At 42.3% G+C, this 22,649-nt stretch overlaps 1 protein-coding gene across 1 annotated transcript in view; it reads left to right on the top strand.

Moving 5' to 3' along the window:
• Positions 1–22,649, top strand: part of LOC118408556 (laminin subunit alpha-2-like) — a 108,638-nt gene that overhangs the window by 83,688 nt on the left and 2,301 nt on the right. The window contains exons 50-62 of the mRNA XM_035809368.1: positions 2–146; positions 599–725; positions 956–1,091; positions 1,393–1,575; positions 2,536–2,687; positions 2,883–3,065; positions 5,153–5,246; positions 15,541–15,680; positions 15,926–16,115; positions 16,520–16,696; positions 17,596–17,749; positions 20,821–20,951; positions 22,571–22,618. Of these exons, the coding sequence (XP_035665261.1) occupies positions 2–146; positions 599–725; positions 956–1,091; positions 1,393–1,575; positions 2,536–2,687; positions 2,883–3,065; positions 5,153–5,246; positions 15,541–15,680; positions 15,926–16,115; positions 16,520–16,696; positions 17,596–17,749; positions 20,821–20,951; positions 22,571–22,618 (1,860 nt within the window). The remainder of the gene's footprint in view (position 1; positions 147–598; positions 726–955; positions 1,092–1,392; positions 1,576–2,535; positions 2,688–2,882; positions 3,066–5,152; positions 5,247–15,540; positions 15,681–15,925; positions 16,116–16,519; positions 16,697–17,595; positions 17,750–20,820; positions 20,952–22,570; positions 22,619–22,649) is intronic.

The following is a 22,649-nucleotide window of genomic DNA, read 5'->3' on the forward strand; positions in this document are numbered from 1 at the left end:
GCGAGACTACTTTGCTGTGTACCTGAAAGACGGAAGAGTTGGAGTACAGTACAACCTGGGTAGTGGAAAAGTTGAGATTCTCTCCGATGACAGGCACAGCACTGGAGTATGGTCCTTTGTAAGCGTCTCCAGGACTGGCCAAACGGGTGAGCTTTTCATTTGTAATTTACATTATCCTACTTCTCCCTACTAGGTAGCTTCTTGCGTAATATGTTCCGTTGTTCCATTGGCATTGTTCCATAAACCAACTCCTTTCTCACCTCATCTCTTTGTTAGGGTCACTGATGACTGAAACTGTTTTTCATTCTTGTTTTTGGACATGAGTGTCTGCTAATCATAAGGCATGTCAAGGAATTTGTAATTCTTGGATGGTAAGATTTCAAGACTGGACGTTCTGCTGCAGTGTCTAAAAAAGCCGCTATGGGGGCCCACTATTTAAGGCCCAAGTATCATTAAAATTCATCCACAGCTTCTCGAGTAATGCTGCTCACAGACAGGCAGACAAAGAGCACCTACATTAAATTTTGTCAAACCTTCTACATGTAGGTAATAGATAAAGACTAATATCAAAAGCTGACTTTGTATCCTATGTTTTCAGCTAACCTGACTGTGACAGGTGAACAAAACGTGAAAAGAGGGTCGTCCCCTGAAACCCTTACTGACCTTGCAGTCACCGACCGCATGTACATTGGAGGTCTGCCTGGAAGCATCATCGTGGTTACTAAGTATATGCTGGTTCATGGTTCAGACTGTACATGTGCAGTGTGATGCATTCTACAAAACACATCTGATTACAAGATAGGGCCTTCACATTTTACATGACTTGTGCAGTTCAAACTGAGATCTGTTCTGTCATTCTGCAAGATTCAGTCAGCCACTTGTAAACTGCCATGATTGCAGCTGATTTCCATATACCTGAGGTAGAGGTGCATTAATTTCTCTTTGGCCCAAACAGGCAGCTGGACATTCCCATTCCCACCACCTCCTTCATCGGATGTCTGCAGGACGTTATGGTGGGTAGGCATTCCCAGAAGCTGGATGAGAACCTGGCAATAGAGATTAGGGGCATGACACCAGGCTGTCGGGATCAAGTAAGAGATGTTTTTGTACACACTGCGGGCAGTTTGTCATAGAATTGACAAACAGGTACGGCAAAAATTGTTGTGACAGGCTTTCTACCATCTGTGTTTCTGTAATTTTTGTAGATAGCAAAGTTTCAATCAGTAAGAGTTATGGCTCCAATTTTTACATTATCTTAAAGGCAAAGAAGCCATGACAGTATGTACATTGTAGCTGCAGGCAATTTAACTTCTGATCTCCACATTGCTTTGAGAAAGTCTAATTTTTTCAGACATTCTGTGAGAAATGGCTTTAATTTTGACTCTCTATCAGGTTGTCCGCACCATTGGGATGACTGGAGACCCAGGTGCCTACGCAGCCCTTCCGAACACAGACAGGAAAGGAAACTTGGCAAATAAAGGGTCGGTGTTACTCGGGTTCACAACAAGTACGGAGGATGGGCTGTTGCTCCTGGCAACCGGTGGCAGCCGCAGGAGGAGACGACAGGCTGGAACGGTAGGAACTATCTAGTATGTCCAATACGGATGTATTGCTACCTTTGTCTTAAGTGATGATGATGATGATGATGGCTGTTACTTCGTATCCGAAGATCAGTGGGCAGGGTGGGTTTGAGTGACCCATCCGCCTGGCCTGCACGTGACTTTTTAAGGTGAAGGAGGGCTGTGCACTTCCTCCTCCACCCTCTCGTCTACTGGCGCACTTAGTCTCACAGGGACAGAACTATATGCCACGTAAGACGGCCCCAGCAGATGCAGGTTTATTATTTGGAGTTTCCGTCTCCTAGGAGGACTTCCGACCAAGGATGCAAGGGGTTCCTCCTACCCCTGACTCATGTGTCATGGCGGGTGCGTCATGCCCGAACATGCCCCTATGGCCTGTCACCACCACAAAGGCCTGTCACTGCCACTAGCCGCAGCTATGTACTCATTTACACCTGAGTTAGGTGAGGAAAGTCGTGTAAAGTGCCTTTCCCAAGGGCACAAGATCGGTGACACGGCAAGCGGATTTGAACCCGGGACCTCTCGGGCCTGAGACCAACGCGCTCCCGATCGTGCCACGCGGTCCTGCGGTCCTGTCTTAAGTAGGAGTAGTGTTAAGTACATGTATTTGATGATACTGTTGTGGGGGTCCCAGAGACGGGTGGACAGTAGTCTAATCTTCACGCTGCTTTTGTATGCGGCTCTGTCCAGCACGTCCATGCATAGTATGCAGGCAGAGAAGTGAAGAAGATGAACAGGAAACAAATGTACCTACTCAAATTGTCCCAAGGGTTCCTTTATCATATTTCTCATTACAGAATGACAAATGATTTTGGAGAAGTGTGACTGACTGATTGCTTTCCTTGTTGCATCCTGATAAGTTTACATCCTAAACCAAGTAGTGTTAACTGCTCATCGACACTCAAAGTAATGTCATTTTGTCTCACAAAGGTTTCCTTTTTATATCATTCTGTAGGCCTTCTACTCTCTGTCCATTGTGAAAGGTCGTATCCAAGCTCGGTTCAGCACTGGAGTGGGTAGTCCTTTAACTATAGTAACAAGGAACAGTGCTGGAAGGTTCGATGATGGAGAGCACCACAACATCAGGGTGACGAGGGAAGGTGCCAGGTCAGTTGGGTCCTCATGACACTGTTTGGATATTGAGGCAGGAGGAACAGTGAACTCAGTATATTGGAGGATTACTCCTGTGGTAGTTGTACCTTTTTTCATACTTGGGCCCATTTATTGCATTTTTTTTTAAAGATGTAAACAACTGTACAGCCATCTTCATTTTGTAAATTTTTATGCCCCTTCCATTTTCAGTTTTGAGATCTCAATGGATGATGATGCCAAGCGATCAGGCAAACTGGCGGGTGTTGACAACATATCTGTTAACAAGTTGTACATTGGTGGTATTCCTGGCAACATGGAGAGGAACTTCCGCAACATGGCTGGAACCCTGTCTCCATTCAAGGGCTGCATAAGGGATTTGGTTCTGAATGGAAAGTAAGTGCTGTTTAGGATATGATGGATGTCAAGTGTTGCTTTTAGATAACTAAATCTACACAAGATGCATGAAAACAAGGCCAGGGGCGTTCATGATCATGATGCAAAAAATGAAACAGTTCTATCGGTTAGGCAAGCTGAAACGGATAAGTTTTGTCATCATGAATGCTCCGAAACGGTTCTGAAACGGGAGGTGGTTCTGAAACGGTTTCTAGGTTATCCGGAATTGCGAATTTGCATCATAAACGCAAAAGCGGCGCAATCCGTTTTACATCCGGGCATGTGCGTTCATATTTGGTGGCGCCACGGGGGAAAAGTACAATTTCTAATCTGTCATTCGGGTGTTTCGGCTGCGTTTTCAATCGTAAAATTCGTTTTTATTATCGGGCCGCCTCCTGGTCGACTGATAAGGAGCCAGCAGTCCTGATATCTCAGGGAACGTGTCAGGAGATCCAGTGGAAATGTCATAGCTAATGGTATATATTGGGACCACAATGTTTTCGGAGGCATTTCCAAGGTCTTGACAGAACCCAGCTGCAGTAAGACATTGGTTCAATTTCGATTAAAGACCAATAATCTGACACAGAAGTACAAGTTTGGGCAAGATCACAACAACCTCAGGGGCCAGAGGTCACATCACCATGCATTACCAAGGAACTGAAGGACTTTTATATTTGCATTGTGAAGGCAAAATGTAAACGTTTCCTGTCGTTTGCTATCGGATTCCAGGCCAAACCGATAGAACCGTTTCATTTTTTTGCATCATGAACGGGGCCTAAGTCACAGGGAAGACACAAACCAGTTCAGTACCTGGCATCCAGGCTCATGTAAGACATTATTTTGAGAAGCAAACAGTGTGAGTGTTTAATTAAGGGTTAATGACCCGCCCCGAGGTGTATATGGTGTCATAACGCCTGGTCCTTTAGCAAAGGACCAGGCGTTATGACACCATGTACACCGAGGAACAGGCGGGTCATTAACGTTATTATCATATAGCCGACCCAAACTTGCAAACTCCCGTATGACGCATAGAATGATAGATCTCTTGGTACTATACGTGTGAATTCCTTTGTCAAATTTCTGAAAATTCACATTTGTTCTTTGGTACATGCATATGTAAGGAAATTAATATTATACATTGCATTTTGAAACCAAAAATTTCCACAGAAAATGTTCGAAACATTGCAGGCTTTTTAGAACAACAAAACTCATTATCAATGTTAGAAGGAGCCATTCCCCCTTGCAGTCTGTACTTATTCCCTCTGCTCTGGCATATGTTTTACTCCTAAATTTTATTGGTCAATGCCTGCATATGCCTTACTTTCTTGTGTGTAAGGCTACTTTTGATTGGTCAAAACAGAGGAGCGATACACCAATTCTGACCAATCAGAGGAGCGATACACACCTGCCTGGCCTGGGTGTTACGGCGTCATAACCAACGTGGAACGAGGACTTCTGATTGGTCCGCGGGGCCTGGCTATATGATAATCATTGTTATTACAGTTTGAAGATACTTTTTTTGTGAGCCACAGTACCAGGTAGTGAACCAACTACTGTGACATCATCGAAGGAATTTGATTTCAAATTGATATAATATATCTGCCAGTCAATTCTACAATAAAATGGAATTGAATTGAATCATATCAAATTGAATGAAGTATGAGTTGTAAGGACCATTGTTGAGTAACATCAAGAAGATATAATGCAAATTATTTCATACATTGTCAAACATTCTAGATGTGTTTGTTAATCAATACATATTGTGGTTGAATGTATTTTGGTATCATTGGTGTCACAAGCCCTTAACACCCTCAATTCTACCCAAAACCTTTGTTGATAGCCTTGGCCACCTAAGCTATGTGGAAGCACTGTGAGAGTCTTTAAAGACAAACAGGTGTATGTACATGTGTCCTGGTAGACAAACCCTTGCCAAGGACTGTTAGATGTTTTGCTAACACGATGTACATATATGAAGATTTTTAAATCTAAAGATTTTTTTGTCAGTTGTCAGCAATATGTTGCTAATGTATTGTTGTTCCTCATTATTTCCTTCAGCCTAATCGACAGTTCCTCATTATTTCCTTCAGCCTAATCGACATGGGACATATGGTAGAATTTCGCAAGGCAGACATCGGGCGATGTGTGGACCAGCCGAGTGAACCCAGACCCATCACCCAACCTGTAAGTGAACCTACTTTTCATGTACGCATGGAAATGAATTGACACTGGTGTTGAAAAGAGATTAAGTGTTAATTGAAGTGACCAGATATGCATCTGTATTACCACTCTTTTTTATGTTTGTGCAAGGAGGTTAAAGAAAGAGAGGAGAGCGTTCCTATTGTTCCGATCTTTGCCGCGAGTGTGAATCACATCGAAGTGCTAATTACCCCAATCTGCATCTCGCCAAGCTAGCGTGGGCCTTTGTTTACGAGTCAGTTTCAACATCACTCGTCCAGGAACATCGATTTGGGGCCGGGATTTCAGCGATTTTGAGGATGATTCTCATTAAATACAGCGCTACTTTTACTAAGGAAACAGATATCAATAGTGACGATACTTCGCCGGAGGCAAGTGCGAGCATAGTTCCCCCCCGGGCCACAGAAATGTGTTTAACAACAAGTCACGCGGTGTAGAAGAACGCTGGGTCGGCTTTCATAGCCCAGGACACACTGAGCTATTTAAAAGAAGCTTGAGAAACGCTATGCAACTTTATTTTCAAGTCTGTCAAATTAAGATATCAAGCCATCTGTGTAAAAAAAATGCGTTCCTCGTGAGGCAAAAATTCCCTCAATACCGACAAAATAAATTTCCTCGGAAATATCATCTTGCTTCCCATCATTGCCATGAACATCCACGGAGCCCTCAGAGTACAAAATTCATGCATCACGAACAGCAAAAATCGATCGCAAACAGCAACAACAAATACTTATTTGGCACACCCAAGCCCACTTCTATCGTGGAAAAAAAGTCTCTTTTGCGGGGCAAGCGTAATAATTTTTTAATAGACACATGAAGTAGAGAATGTTGTTCATAATTCTGAGACAAAAAAATCGGGGATACAGCGACAAAAATGCCTGTAAATTCACTCAACTTGGTCGCACAGCGCCGAAACAAGTATCGACATGATCGCCATCTTGGTCTCTCCACAACAGTACTGTTTGCACTCGTCACCTTCGCTTCCCAAATAAGGAAATCCGCGGAAACTGCGCTCATCTCGCTCGCAGTTCGGCAACCCTCGGTCGTCCTCGGCCGGGATCGCGGTGCATGACGTCATGGCTGGGCTCATGTGATTGGCTGACACGTCCGGGCTCATCAGAAATGGCGGGAAACCCCGCGGCCATCATGGTCATCAGAGACGCGCCGCCGGATAGCGGAAACAAAGGGCCCGGAGGGTCTGAACAATAGCGCGCAGTGGGGTGTTAATGACTGAGCTCTCTCCTGTGATTCTTTAACCTCCTTGGTTTGTGACCATGTCTTGTGTTTATAAAAGAAAAAGAATGACTAACTTAATTATTAATCCTAAGGAAAAGATGGTACTTGCTGTGTTATGATCTGTTTCCTAGCAAAATCTTTTATATTTGAAAAAAAAAATGAAAGGCTAAAGTGGACAATTAGCATATCTGGTCTGCTATACAGTAAAAGTTAATTGGTAGGTTTTAAGCCAACGAGCATTTACAGGCAAGTTTTTAAGACTTAAGGTCATGTTTGCTAAATCAACATGATATACCTCTTATTTGTGAAATGAAACAATTCCCCCTTAAATTAAGTCCACTATGCAGACCACGCCAATGACGACTGTGCAGCACTTCACGGAAAGCCTGACCACCATGGAGCGCACAACCTCAAAAATGTCCACCATGGAGATGGATACCACGTCCATACCTGCACAGAAGGAACCCACAACCAAAGGCTTTTCAACAACACAAAGGCCACCCCTGACCATAAGGCCCACTTCCCCCAGACGGCCAGACCTGTGACCACACAGGCTATGACTACAGAACAAGTCCCTACCACGGGACAGACTACTGACAGATCCACACAAGGTCCCACGACGACGGAAATGGCCGAGTCCACAACAAAAGTCCCTAGTGTCCCAGGAGTAAGTGATGACTGTCCCCCAAACATGTCCTCATCCATTCTCCAGTCCAGTCAGATCACCATCAACAAGAACTCTGTTCCCATGTAACTCCATCACCTCCATCCCTCCCCAGCCAAGCACTTCTCTCACCAAGTTTCTTTTCTTCCAACAGTTAAAGCCTGTTAAGTCAGCCACAAATCCTTTACAGCTACGTTTTGCATGGATCTGTTACTTTAAGGAAAGCCTGCACAGTTTCTGCTTTATTATTTCCATAATGCTGGAAAACATGTTGGAAATCATGTCTGTAGTGTTAAGTAAGTAAGGGGAAAGAGCGGTATATCGGGGGCCGCCCTAAGATGCTTCCTGCCCCAGTGTTCCTGCCCTAAGATGCCACGGATTTTTTGCTGAATCAGATGTTATAATGCATCAGTACGCCGTGTTTGTTGCCACTGACTATGATGATTAGAAAGGTAAATAAACCAAGTCCAAACAAATAGCTTTTTAAAAAAAAAAGAATACTTAAACATAAACTTCCCTTTTTTTTTGAAGACAGAATTTTCACAATAATGTTGATAGTGCCGAATCACTGTGGTCACCTGTTACTAGGTATTGGTGGCTCATGTCCCTAAATGTACAATCAGTACAAAACAGCCACACAACTGTCATACACAATCATAAAGAAATAAAGCTTCACAAAATACTACAAATGTTTGTTGAGTAGAAGACCGGCCATAGAAAAAATGACATAGGCATTACCGCCTTTGTTTTCCCCAGGGAGTGTGGCCCCGAAGGTGGCAGACAAGCGAACGCCCAAAAGATTTGTTACTGTAACAAATGATTGGTACTGTCTATAAAAAGGAAACTTCACAGAGTGATGTCGAATATATTTCCCAATATGACACAGAGTACAAGTTTTTTTGTGATTTTGGCGGTTTTTCGTAATGATTTTGTTAGTCCGCCGCATTCAGTGCCAGGGTTCGAAATACACATAGTTTTACTTAACTTGCAATTTGCATGTAATTATATTCTGAACTTGCAATCTTGCATGCTGAAAATAGTAAAATACAGAGGACACGGTGCCTTTGTTTGTCTGGCGGGGATTGTCACCGGTCTTCAGTAGGTGTTATATTAATACTCTGTGAGTTCGTATACACATGTTTTAAGAAAAGGGAAGAGTCATGTAAACATTAGATATAGTGATAGCTTAGTTGCAGATGTATTGTTTATTCAATTGTAATACTACATGTTATTATTTAGTCTTTAGTATCCCATTATGGGATTTGCTGCATTTAGCCCACATGGGCAGGAACATGCAAATAAAGATCATTCTCATTCTCTCTCATTAATAATCAAATTTGGCTTTGCTGCAAACTTACATGTTGATTTGTGGATATCTTTCCAAAATTTCAAGTTCTGTCTATATTTTCATGCACCGATTTCTGTCCGCCAAAAGTGACAGAATAGGCAAAATTCTTATCTATCCTGAGCAGCAAAATTCTGCCAAAGAATGAATGATGGATGCTGGCTTGATCATTGCAGTATAGACTAGTTGTATTTTGCATGTAAATTTTTCAAATTGCACGTAAAATTTTAGCCAACTTGCAATTTTGCATGTAGCAAAAAAAAGTATTTCGATCCCTGAGTGCATTTCGCCCATTTCCCATGAAAATACGACCTGGATTGTGATAGATTGAGCCCTCCTCGCGGGAGACAAGAAGCACACACAATCACAATTCTACTGTCAAAAGAAAGTTAATATATCATAAAATTTGAATTTTTATTCAATATGTTTATCTTATTGGTCACCAGCTTCCAAAGAGAGCAAATTACAAAAGTGTGTCGAATGTCGCTTTGATGAAAGGTAATAAAACTAATCCGCTCATTTTTTCCACAAAGACAGCTCTGGAGTTCAGATCATTTAAGCCATAAATCAATTAATGCGCCGTGTGGTGCGTCTCACAGCGTTCGGCAACCTCGCGCCTTTTTCGGTGCAAACATCAAATTGTGCACGGCATCAAAACGCATCTTTAAGAATATTAAATGGCAGGGGCCTGTCGATGTTTTTGTGTGGGAAGTTTCCGATCTCTTTCGTTCCGAGGCGGGTGACTTCTTTCTGTAATGCCTTCTTGGCCGATTCGTTGACGTCCCTTCCCGGTTCTTCGCTGCTAAACCTCAGTCAATGGCGAGTTTGGTCCTGACTTCCGGACCATATGTGGTCTGTGGAGGTTCCCACTACGTTTGCTCTTGCCACTCGCTACCTGCATGTTTTTATAGACCTCCTTATCCGTGACAGCAGTATCGAGTGGGTTGTTACCTGCATGTATGCAGGTATGGTTTTCACGGGCGTGGGAACTTTTGGAAGCTGGGGATTTAGGGCGCTGTACCTCGAGAACGGATGGTGCGAGCACAACAATTTTTGGTACGTGGGTTGGGGGTGGTGGCTTGACACTCAGGTCTGATTTTGGGCCTCCTGGCGCTTGAACTTGACATTGAAGGTGGCATTTTTTGTGTTTTTTGGGCACTTTTGGCGCTGTGTGTCCGGAACGATACGCGCCATTGCAACGATTTTTGGTGCATGGGTGGGGGGCTGTTGCCAGTTGCCTAGGATTGACTTTGGGCCTTGTGGCATTTGAACTTGACATGGCAGGTCGAATTTTGTGTCCGGGAGGGGTATTTCCGGAGTTATATCTTCTGAACGGTTGGTGCGGGCGCGATGATATTTGGCACATGTGTTGGCGGTGGCTGAATAATTCTCAATTATGATTTTGGCGCCCTTGGTGCTTGAACTTGACATTCCAGGTTACCTTTTGTGCGGGCACTGCGCGTGCGCTGTATCTCCGGAACGCAAGGTGCCATCGTGTTGCTATTTGTTACGTGGGTTGTTGCTGCTGTCCTGGTGGTCAGGTTTGATTTTGGGCCTCCTATAGTGCTTGAACTTGATACTGTAGGTTGACCCTGTTTTTGTGTGGTTGGGGCATCCCCCCAATATCTGCTTGGTTGTAAAAACCAGGTGACGTTGGGTTTGGGTTGATTGATAGGTCTTTAAGCTTACATGTAGAACCGTCATCTGTTTTTGCACTGGCTTCTGCCACCTTCAATGTATCAGGTTACTTTGTATCAACAGCATTCCAGCCAGATGATGTACTAGTTCATTTCAGTTTGTACTAGTATCTGTTGCTGTTAGGTAAAATTTGCTTCTTAGTCTTTGTGGTGTTTTGAGAGCTGTGTAGTACTGAGTTTAAAGTTCTGGTACAAGTTCCTTTACCCTGTTTGGCAATCAGAAGAAGATACAACTTTCTAAAGTGGAGGAGAAATGTATAGAGCTTGAGTGTAAGAGAAAGGTATGTATATTGTCTTACTGTGTTTCTTGTTGTTTCTTTGGGGATGCCATTTCCGTATTGTATGCAGGTAATTTGTAGTTTGGGGCTAGTCATGTTCGCTTGAATTTTGTGCCTGCTTAATCTATAGTACATACAGGGTTAAGTGGTAGAAGCTTTGTTCTGTTTTAAATTTGGTATCGTTTATTGCATTTTGTCACTGCAAAAATATGATGAAATTGTTTTCCCCCTCTAAGCAACTGTTCATTGATTTTGGGGGTTGTTTGCTGGGTGTTTACTCTGACTACAACAGCTTTCTGAACTTTTTAAAGTTGCCAGCAGCTTGCCATCTATGAATGGGAAAGACAAGGACATTTTGAATAGTAAATTTTGTTGTTAAATTTGGCTTAGGTACTTCAAGAAATTTAGGTTTTAGTTGGATGGATTGAATAAAAATATCATACCACCCTGGGGACTAACTGTTGCTGCTGGATGGGGGCTACCACTATTCATGTTGTCTATGGAACTACTGTAAAAACTTAATTGGTCAAATTATGCAAATAACCTTCCAGTGTCAAGTGTTATAGCACTATAAAAATAAATCTTTAATGAATATCATTTCCACACTACGGAGATTTAGCAGCTGCATTAGGTCAGTACATTGAAATAGGAAGATATCAGCACTGAATATATCATATGTGACAGAATAACTACAAGGCCATCTGAGACAAAAAAAAGGTAGGAAAAGTCGTCTCAACAACTTCAAGGTACTGTGGTTGGTTACATGCTTAAGAAATCCAAAATAAGTAATGTTCATCCATGCCCAAACTTACGCATTCCGAAAATGGAATTTCAGATTTTTGCATGGTGCACAACTAAAACGGTGAAAATCTCACTTTTCCAACCACGCAACCACGGACAAAAAGGAAAAAAATACACAATAGGTCTACAGACACCCAATACATTTCATGCAGGCCTGAGGTCTACGAACTCTTGTTGTTGTTTTGGCAGTGTAGGCACTGCTGTGTCTTCCAGATTTAGCGGGTCGCCGATCGACCAGAGTCGGCGACCGTCAAGCGTACGGTATACGTACTTGTTTATTATTCAGAAACACATGCACCACTGGCGTGTTTATTATTACTATTCAGCATTTCATGTATTTAGGACTTTTTTTATATATCAAGCCTGTAAACTGCCGAGTCTTATTTTCAGAGGAAGGTCACATGTGACAGGCTCGTCGCTCCCGCTTGGACCGTCCCAGACGAGTCGGAAAGCAATAAAAGGGTTATTTAGCCACTTCGCACCTATTAGATAGCAATTAGAGGACATCAAACAAGATGCCGGGATTCGACAGACTCCGTTGATTGCGTGCTGCTCCCTAGCCGGCTATATTCCTCTGGCCGGCTTACTCCTCTATTTGTTCCATTTCTACAATTTAACAGCGACCCAGAGTCTGGTAGAGACTACAGGTTTACCAAACATGGCCTTATTTCAAGTTAGTAATCAACACGGCGGAATTATTCAGTGTAGAATGCGTAATATCCCTGCATGACGCCACATGTACGTGTATTAACAGTGATAATGAAAGTTTACAACAAGCTACATCTTTCTTGAAATAGTTGAACTGTAATTTCCAACACCAAAATTGGACTCACCCATATTTTCGACTGCACAGCATCAGTCTTTGTCAAGGAATGAACAATCCACTGCTGTCATGACGTCACGTTATGCAGATAGAACACGTGACTCAGTAAGCAGTGGATTATAGGTTGCAGGGAGTCTATGGCGCCCACCGTCTCTGTTCAGGGATGGTTGTAGAGCCCGGATGTAGATTGCTTCTTTAATCCCTCTGGCGAAAAAGTCTGGTTCTGTGTCCAAAATTTCAACTTTGTCTAGTGACACTGAATGACCCGGCGATTCTATGTGTATATGTTGGGAAACTTCTCAACCTTCTCAACAAACCGAAGAAGAAGCAGTCCAACCTTTCCAAGGAGGAACAAGAAGCTCTCAATTCCCTACGGCAAGATAAAAACATTGTGATTTTACCAGCGGACAAAGGGAGACTGACTGTGGTTCTCAACAAGGAAGACTACAAGCAAAAGTGCTCTGAGTTGCTCCGGGACAATAACACATACCTTAGACTGGGAAAAAGGGATCCAACTTCCAGCTATAAGAATGAACTGAAAGCAGTACTCCAACGATTCCAGGAGGAAGGTGAGCTAGACAACATATCATATAGACGGTTATATCCAACTACAGGTTAAATCCCTCCGAAATTTTATGGCCTTCCCAAAGTTCATAAGTCTGGCATTCCCATGAGGCCCATTGTGAGTAGCATTGGCTCCATAACCTATGCTTGTGCCAAATTCCTTGCTGATACCCTCTCTCCATTAGTAGGGAACACTCAGCATCACATCAAAAACTCACAACAATTTGCGGAAGTGATTAAACAGGCAAGAGTAGAGGAGGATGAAGAACTCCGTTCATACGACGTGACAGCACTCTTCACCTCAGTACCTGTGGATAAAGCAGTTGATGTGATTCTGCAGAGGTTAAAGGAGGACCAGACCTTATCTGAACGCACTACTTTGAAACCAGAACAGTTGGCTGATCTACTCAGAGTGTGTCTCAATTGTACTTTTTTTGTTTATGATGGCATCTTCTACAAACAAATACATGGAGCGGCGATGGGATCACCTGTGTCCCCTATTGTATGCAACCTCTACTTAGAGCATCTAGAACAACGTGCCCTCAGAACTGCCCTCAACCCCCCTTTGTGGTGGTACAGATACGTTGATGACACCCATACCAAACTTAAGAAGACGTACGCCGACGAGTTCACAGATCATCTGAACAGCCTTGATCCTGACATAAAGTTCACATTTGAGAAGGAAGAGAACAGATCCTTAGCCTTCCTTGACACTTTGACAACAGTACAAGAAGACGGGTCCCTGCGAGTGACAATCTACCGCAAACCTACTCATACTGATCAATATTTGAACTTCCAGTCGGAACATCCGTTAGAACACAAACTCAGTGTTGTCCGTACCCTTTTCCACAGGGCGGAAACAGTGATAACTGACCCTCAAGACAAACAGAAGGAGAAACTTCACATTACCCAGGCGTTGAAAACGTGCGGATACCCCACATGGGCCATAGAGAAGGCTACAGCACCCAAACCCCCATCACCCAGTGATACTACACAGAATAACACCAGCAGAGGGAAAAACAGGGGATTTGTTGTGCTTCCTTACGTGAAAGGTGTATCTGAAGGACTTAGAAGAATCTTCACCTCACATGGGATAAAAACCTGTTTCAGGCCGGCGAATACTCTGCGCAACATCCTTGTAGCACCTAAAGACAAAACCCCTAAAGAACAAAAGTGTGGTGTCATCTGTCATATTAAGTGCCAAGGACAGAACATCAGAGGCCCTTGTACAGAAACCTATATTGGGGAGACTGAGAGATCACTTAAGACCAGGTTCCTTGAGCACAAACGCAAGAGTTCAAAAACCTCAGAAGTTTCCCAACATATACACATAGAATCGCCGGGTCATTCAGTGTCACTAGACAAAGTTGAAATTTTGGACACAGAACCAGACTTTTTCGCCAGAGGGATTAAAGAAGCAATCTACATCCGGGCTCTACAACCATCCCTGAACAGAGACGGTGGGCGCCATAGACTCCCTGCAACCTATAATCCACTGCTTACTGAGTCACGTGTTCTATTTGCATAACGTGACGTTATGACAGCAGTGGATTGTTCATTCCTTGACAAAGACTGATGCTGTGCAGTCGAAAATATGGGTGAGTCCAATTTTGGTGTTGGAAATTACAGTTCAACTATTTCAAGAATGACTTGTACCAACACAGATGAACTTTCAAGTTAAGCTACATCTTTGTCATGTGAGTGTCTTTCTTGCTGGATAATCGGAGCTTACACGATATACGATTTTTCACACTCACATCTCCGGGTCCAGCATTTTTGTCGACCACGTGATTTGAAGTCATGTGACCACCACCATGTATGGTTTTTTTTCAACACGGCGTCGGTACCATTTTGGACTTGAGTTGCGCCGGCCGCACCAGCTGGCGGAATGAAAAGACTGAGCGCTGTTTGCGACAGAAATAAAGTTATCAAGTATTTTAATTGTAGTTTTGGTGTTTTAAGTGCTTGACTAAGTCCAGAAATCACTGTAGTTGCATAGTTTGGGATTAGGGCACACATTTTTGCGATGGAACATTCCGTGAACCAAAAAACCATGTACATCGTAGCGCAGCGTCCGCTGCGCTGTGACATTAGGCGGCTTGTAAGATTGCAAGGCCATCTATGAAATGCTAGAATATATGCAACTTACTCTACAAACATGGAATAGATGAGGGACGAAAGTACAAGACATTTATGACATTGTGATCCTTTATTGATACTATTTGAGAGTTTGTACTCAAAGCGTATGATTGTACATGTATAAATGTGGGATTCCAGAGTTTTACGCCAGGAGGCGCGACGTCCTGGTGCATGTTGGATTGGTGGGGCCACACAAGGGGGGTGTACTGGTGTACATACATGTATACGGGTACATATACATATACCGCTCTTTCCCCTTAACCAGTGTTGTTATACATGTATGTGTACATGTTTTGTTGACCGTATTCCTTTCATCAGTGTTTTTTACAGACCTAATTTGCAGTTTGTACTCTACATCAATTGTGAAATGTTTGTCACAGTTCTCTTCTCTCTTTCAAAGGTGTAGTTCAAGCTAATGCATATTAAGTACAATAGATTATACTATAGGCATCATGGCCAGTTATAAGTTAATAGGTCTAAGAACTAGTTCAATTTATAAGTTAAGATGGTGAAGAAAGGGACAATGTGCATATGTTAACTTCATAATGAGGCAATTGATCGTAAATGTTTCTCTTCTCTCTTTCAGAGGTGTAGTTTAAGCTAATGCACGAGTACAATAGAGAGCCTGCAATAGATTAAGTCTATGGGTATCAAGGCCAGTTGAACGTCATAGGTCTAAGGACTAGTAATATTTTTAAGTACAGTCAGTGATTGTGTGTGGTTGCCTTCCAGCCCCCGAATACAGGCCCTCCTACTGGCTGTGCAGCTCCTGCCAACCAAACCTCCAAGATCATTTCAGGAGCCTTCCAATTTGGACTGACTAACAACAGCCACATGACATTCAAGATAGATCCCAACAATGTCAAGGAAGAGTAAGGTCATCTTTTTATCTTTTTTGCTTTAGAATGATTGTTTCTTTTGCTCTGTCCTCAGAATATAAGTAATGGAAAGAACACATTGTTTTAAATCAACAAAAATTACTTCAAGAGGCATTTTCTTTTCAGTACTATTTGTTCACATCATGAAGCTCCAGTATTTCCTTGGCTTTGATGTTTGTAAACTACATGTACATGTACTGTTTAGTCCTGTTGTAATAACTAATGATACCCTTCCTCAGGTTTTCAGTGAAGGTGGAGATCCGCACCTTTGAGTCGGATGGCCTGGTGTTCTACATTGCCAAAGACGACCATAAAGACTTCGCTGCCATCCAGCTGGAAGGTGGTCTGGTGAAGTTTAAGTTTGACAATGGGAAGGGTCCAGTGGAGATCAGCAGCACAGTCACTGTGAACGATGGAAAGCGGCATATGGTACGAACTGTTCTTCCTAATTTGGTGTTCTTGTGCTTAATACAGGACCAAGTTTAGTATCAAATATGGATGTGTGTTTTCTGTTGTTCTTGGTTACAAAGACCAGGTTAGAAATGTGTAGTTTGACTTCGGTACCAGTCTAGATTCCAAAACTGGATTCTCTGTCTCCTATTGCAGACTCTACATGTACATGATTAGAGTTGACAGCTCTTCTACTTTGTATCTTGTAATTAATGACAAGGTTTAAAAAACATGTGCACAGCAGTTCTTGAAGCCTTGCCCTCAGTTTGATAGAAATGCAAATATTCTGGCCAAAGGGCTATTGAAACATAGATGGTTGTTACCCCATGCACCATCCAGTGTGGGAAGGACTTAAATGATAATTCCTGCGTTTGTGATGACAGCTTGAAATTGCCACAAACGGCAGGAATGGAATCCTGACCATAGATGGACGTTACAGACAGAAGGGCAAGAGCCCAGGAGAATTCACCGTCCTGGATTTGACTGAAGACTTCTACCTGGGAGGTCTTCATATTTATAACGATGAATATATATATAATGCTACCAAGAGGATAGGAAAGGTATGTTTGTTCATGTTTTGTTGATTTGAATAGCCGGTAAACTGTCTTTGGGCAAAACACTCCATTTTTGTATCACAAGTAAATATACAATAATTTTTTTAGCTGTGTAAGGAATTTTGTTGGTGATGAAGTGCATTCACTGAAAGCAAAAGGTAGAAATACATGAAATATATGAAAAAAAAAGAATATTGTTCCTTCCCAGGTGATAAGGTAATACATTTCAGCTATCTTGACACATATGGCTGCAGTCAACATCTTTATGTCATATTATGTAACATTGTCACCTCAGCCACTGTCTGTGTCTGAAGTTATCTAACCAAACTCATGATCTGACTTAGAAATCACTGCATGTCGTTTGTGCTACCCTTCCTTTAATAGCACCCAATGTTTTGTCAAACCTGTCTTCATTTTCTGTTGCCTTGTCAACAGCAAACAAACTCAAGTACTTTTTGTGCTCTGTTTATAGTTATGTGTGAATTCCTAGGTTATATTTGGCCAGTGATGTCTGTTGTGACTACCTGAAGATCATTATGAACAATCCTTTAATTTGAAGCGTCAAAAGTTACCTGTCTTTAATTGTCATTATATAATGTACCAACTTCCACCACCACTTTGATTCATTCAGACTGAAGAATGGTTATAGCCTTGAACTAGCTGAAAGCATGGGAAAATTTGTTTCTTATATATGACTAAATGCATCCATGAACATGTTTAGTGTGAAGAAAAGCAATAAGGTAATGAATGAAAACCAACAGGTACAAAATATATTGAGGTAGTCAATACAAGTTAAATTGCACTGAATACATGCATCAAACTGCTCACACATGTAAGTTGTACATGTATTGGTGGGATCAGTTTTTATTTTTTGTGTCTTCATCTTCCATGTGCGTTTTACACAGTTGACCAACAGCATGGAGATGTGTGTGCGTATGTTGGAGATCCAGGGTGAGCTACAGAACCTGGCCCGACCAGCCACCAGGGCTGACACGGGGAGCTGCTTCCAGAAGGTCACTGGAGGATCATACTTCGGTGGCACAGGATATGCAGTATTAAGTAAGATGATGCTACTTCTTTCACAATTGTGTCTTGAAAGTTATTTCTTCATTTCTGCACTGGCACACAATACCAATTGAGATGAGATCCTATCAAAAGCATAGGTCCTCTCTATAGTATAAGATACCTGAAGTCTAAATAAACACAACTGTTGTTCTTGTTTCATATTAAATATGTCTCCATACTTGTCTGTCACTGAAGACCATAATTAACTTTGTCAGATTGGTAGAGATATGCATGTAGGTCCTAAAAGTTCAATACCTGTACGTTTTTGTACACGGCAGTAGTTATTCTGTAACTTTTTATGCTAAGTCCAGTAGTTTAATAAATACGTATGACAAAATGAAACAAGTAATTGGACAAATTATCTTAGATTTGGCTATTTCAGATAGCATTCACCATCTTAAATCAGTTATGAAAAATGAATCTGAAGGACAAGTCCATGATGCATATATGATTGAGCATTAAAACAGGTTACACTTGACTTCAGATCCATTCCCAGTCACTTATGATACCTACTTACCTAATCCTCTTCGCTCCCTTTGGTGGAGCATAAGGCACTGACAAACTTCCTCCAGTCCCTCCTATCTTGGGCCATCCATCTAACTTCATGCCAGGTCTTTTGTGCTGCTTTCATCTCCCCTTCTCCAGGTCCCTAGAGGCCTGCCTCTGTTCCGTTTTCCTTGGGGAGTCCATTTGAGAGCGACATAAGGGTGTCGGTTCTTATTCATACGCAGAATATGTCCCAACCATTTCCAATGCCTGCAGTATTTTCCATGGTGAAGGGTGGTGTATACTGTCGAAGGCCTTCTCAAAATCAATGGAATTTATGTAAAGAGAAGAGCTCCATTCGAGAGACTGCTCAACGATGGTGCGTAAGACAAAAATCTGGTCTGTACATCCCCTGCCACTTTTAAATCCAGCCTGTTCTTCTCGCAGTACCTTGTCAATGGAGCGTCTTCCACGCGTGTAAAGTTATTTTTAAAGTTCTGAAATGGGTCATGTTTTTCTATGTCCGATTCCTTGCCAGTACTGTGTAGGAGGACTCTACAGAAAATCTTACCTGTAACTGCAGCTGATTGATACCTCTCCAATTTCCACAGGCCGATAGATCTCCTTTCTTTGGCAGCTTTACTAGTATCCCTCTTTTCCAAGCTCCTGGTACCATTTCTTTGTAACAGACTTGGTTGAAGAGTGTTATCAAACCTCTGGCAGTTACTACTGGGTCTACTTTCAGCATGTCTTCTGTCACACTGTCTTCACCTGGAGCTCTGTTCGTATCCTTTATGGCATTTACAATCTCCTGAAGTGTGATAGGACTACGTTTCATCTCTATGTTGAGCCCCATATCCTTGATGTCTGCTTCGGACTCGGGGGCAGGTCTGTTAATGTCTCTCTAAAGACTAAGTAAAGTGCTCTGCCCATCTGTTCAACTGGTCTTTTCCATCCATAAGTACTTTCCCGTTCTTGTCCTTAACTGCTGTGGCCCTATTTGTGAGATCTCCTGATAACTGTTTGGTAATTTTGTATACAGTTCTTGTGTCATCCATCTCTGCTGCTTGTTGTGCCTTAGTTGCTAAGCTATCTATGTACACACGTTTGTCTCTTCTTGCACTTCTTTTGACTTCTTTGTTCTTTGTTTGGTAGGTCTTGGCTGCTGCAGCCCTTTGCCTCTCACTTCCATTCAGCATGTGTTGTTTAGCTCCCTTTTACTTTTACCAGGTACCAATTGCAAGTGGTGTCCGATGGCCACTCCTTTCTCTCTCGTTTGCGGTATCCTAGTACTACCTTGTTGGTATCTGTGAAGACTTTGTGTACATTCTAGCATCTGGCATTTATGTCGTCAACTGGAATGTTGTTGAGGACCTGAAACATATTCTTCAGTTCCACGGTGAACTGCTCTTTTACTGCTGGGTTCTTGAATTTCCCAGAGTCGAAGAGTGGATCATTCTGACTTGCCTTTGCTTACCTTTCTAAGTTTCAGCTGTAGTTTGCACAACATCAGGTGGTGGTCGCTGCTTGCATCAGCACCTCTAATGGCCTTGACGTCTCTCAAAGACCTCCTCCACTTCCGATTTATACAGATGTGGTCAATCTGAATTTGCTCGTTCTCCCATCTGGGGATACCCAAGACAGCTTGTGTATGTTCTTTTGTTTGAAGATTGTACCTCCAATGACAAGACCATTCTCCATATATACATCAACCAGCCATTGACCGTTGTTGTTCCTGTCACCGACACCTTCTTTTCCCATGCACGCTTCGTACCCTACATTATCTGTGCCGACCTTGGCGTTAAAATCCCCCATCAGGATGAGAATGTTGTGCCGTGGAGTTTGATCTATCTGGTCCTGAAGGTTGCTATAATAGAAGAGATCTCTCCTCTTCCGTTGCCTGTTCGGTTGGTGCGTAGCATTGAATAATGGTTGTCTTTACATGTCTTAGGTAAAACCTTGCTCTTATAATGCACAGACTAACCGGTTCCCATCCTAACAGGCTTTTCCTTGCCTCTTTGTCCATGATGACGCCTACGCCTTCCTGGTGTTGACCATTTGTCTTACCCGAGTAGCATACTGTTTGACCTGAATTGAGCATTACTGTGCCTGAGTCAGTCCATCTCATTTCGCTTACACCAAGGATGTTCAACCTGTATCTCTCCATGTCTTTTACGACTTGTAATGTTTTGCCTGCCTTGAACATGGTTCTCACATTCCAAGCTGCAATTCTAAGTAGTTGTTTGGGTGCTGCCAAGGACTCCCTCAAAATGGAAACTTCCTCTCGGCTTTCATTTCCACTCGTCATGTGGGGTTCTGCCCGTCCTCAATTCCACGCCCGAAGAAGAATAACTTTCTGAGTTCGTCAGCGTTTCAGTGGCACTGTAACTTTCACGTGGTGGGATGGTGACCCAGCGCACAACCTTCTCTCTTTCACATCCGAGCTTGGGACACCGGCAAGGGCGGAGACTTACGAAAGATAGTGGTTGCTATCTGGAATACAGCCGAATAAATCAAATCAAATTAAATCTTGTTTCTACTTGGGTATCTAACCACCTTTAACTTCTGTTGCTCCACAGATGACTCGTACCATGTAGGACAGGACATGGAGGTTGTGTTTGAGTTCAGAACCAGCCAGCGGGAAGCCCTCCTGCTCAGTGTGTCATCTGAGAGGCCTGATGCTCTCGCCATTGAACTCAAGGATGGCAAGGTACATTTTTTTTGTACTTCAGAATCTCAAACTTCTCTTTAGGGAAGAACTACCAAAATGAAAGATATTTTCCTGGCAAATTCTTTATGGCACTGCATTTGATGTTTGAACTAAATGAAACAGAGAAAAGGAATGTTTTCTCATGTAGTAGAAAAGTTAGGACATAAAAGGACACAGCTAGTGGTGTAAGGTACTGTTGCTTCAGATTACTGTTCCATTTCAGTAGATGCTGATGCTTACATGAATGGCTTGCCCTATTCTGTGTACTTAACTTGGCAATAATGCTGAAGACATGTGAGTCTGGCAATAATGCTGAAGACATGTGAGTCTGGCATGTGTAAGTGATCTATGTGTGAAGTGTTGAGAGCAGTGCTGTTGTTTGTGACTGTATGAAATGTATGTGCACATCACTGTCCAGTTCGTTTGAAAGTCCAGTTACAAGTTTGTCGTTGCATTCTTGCTCTATTTCATCTATCCAAGACACAATTGAATCTTAGATTTTAAAAATTGTAGACCATACTCGCCTTAGTGGCCTAAATAACACATACATGTATAGCAACCAGTTAACAACACAGGCTTATTGATTTGTCCAAAATTCTTCAAAGAGATAGATTTGTGTCATCAAAAGAGTCTGCTCATGTCTGAAATTGCCCATGATATTTGCAAACAAGACTTAGTTGAACTAGAAAGCATATTTCAGCCATCTCCCTCCCCATGCAACAATCACCCATTTGAAATATCACTTTTACTAATGACGATTTAACCAAAAAATGAATCTTACAAAATCCCCCCCGTGCAAGTATGGACTCCAGTGCACCCTAAGTGAATTTGCACAATAGACCAGTCCAGGAATACTCCCGCAGAAAACATGGCCTTTTGAATAAGAAACCGAATCCAAAATTGAATTTAGTAAAAAAAAAGGTCCACTGTGCATAACAAGATAAGATAGACCAGTCTAAATTTTGAATCATCATCCGCCCAAAATTGAATTTGAAAAGAATCCCCCTCCGTGTACAAGAATGAACTCTTCCTGTGATACCCATATGTGGAGCAGTCACAAAATACATCTGCTAAAATAGGACTTTGACATAATCACCAAAGTCCAAAAATGGATTTTTAAAAATGCCCCCTACATGCAAGCACACCCCATGTAAAATTGCAAATTTATAGACCAGTTCAAAAATAACCCCACTGAAAGTCTTTGACATACCAGTAGTCGCCAAAGTCCAAAAAATGATTTTAAAAATTCCCCCTCCGTGCAAAACCTTCAGGTCATTCGGTTGTCATATCAGGGTACAGGGGTCCATCATATACAGTTTTGGTGGAAAATTGACCAAAAAAAACAAAATAACATCATTTTAGGGGCAGATATGAAAAAAAAATGAAAAAAAAACGTCTACCCTTGTGCAAAATTTCAAGTTATTCGGTCAAGGAATAAAGATTTGACTGGAGAAAGAAGAAACATTACGAATACAATATATTTCACCATACTCACCATACCTATGGTATGGCTGAAATATAAAAATGTAGCCAAGCAAACCACTGCAGATCTGTGCCTTGACAGCTGTCATGTGTACGTAACAGGAATTTCTTGTGTTTTTCTCCTCTCGTCTCTTTAGATCACCCTTCGTGCTAACAATGGTCCAGGAGTAATCCAGCCTTCTGATTGGTACATTATACATCTCTTATTCTTACTTC

This window comes from Branchiostoma floridae, chromosome 2 (assembly GCF_000003815.2).
Source record: "Branchiostoma floridae strain S238N-H82 chromosome 2, Bfl_VNyyK, whole genome shotgun sequence".
In the NCBI taxonomy this organism is placed as follows: domain Eukaryota; kingdom Metazoa; phylum Chordata; class Leptocardii; order Amphioxiformes; family Branchiostomatidae; genus Branchiostoma; species Branchiostoma floridae.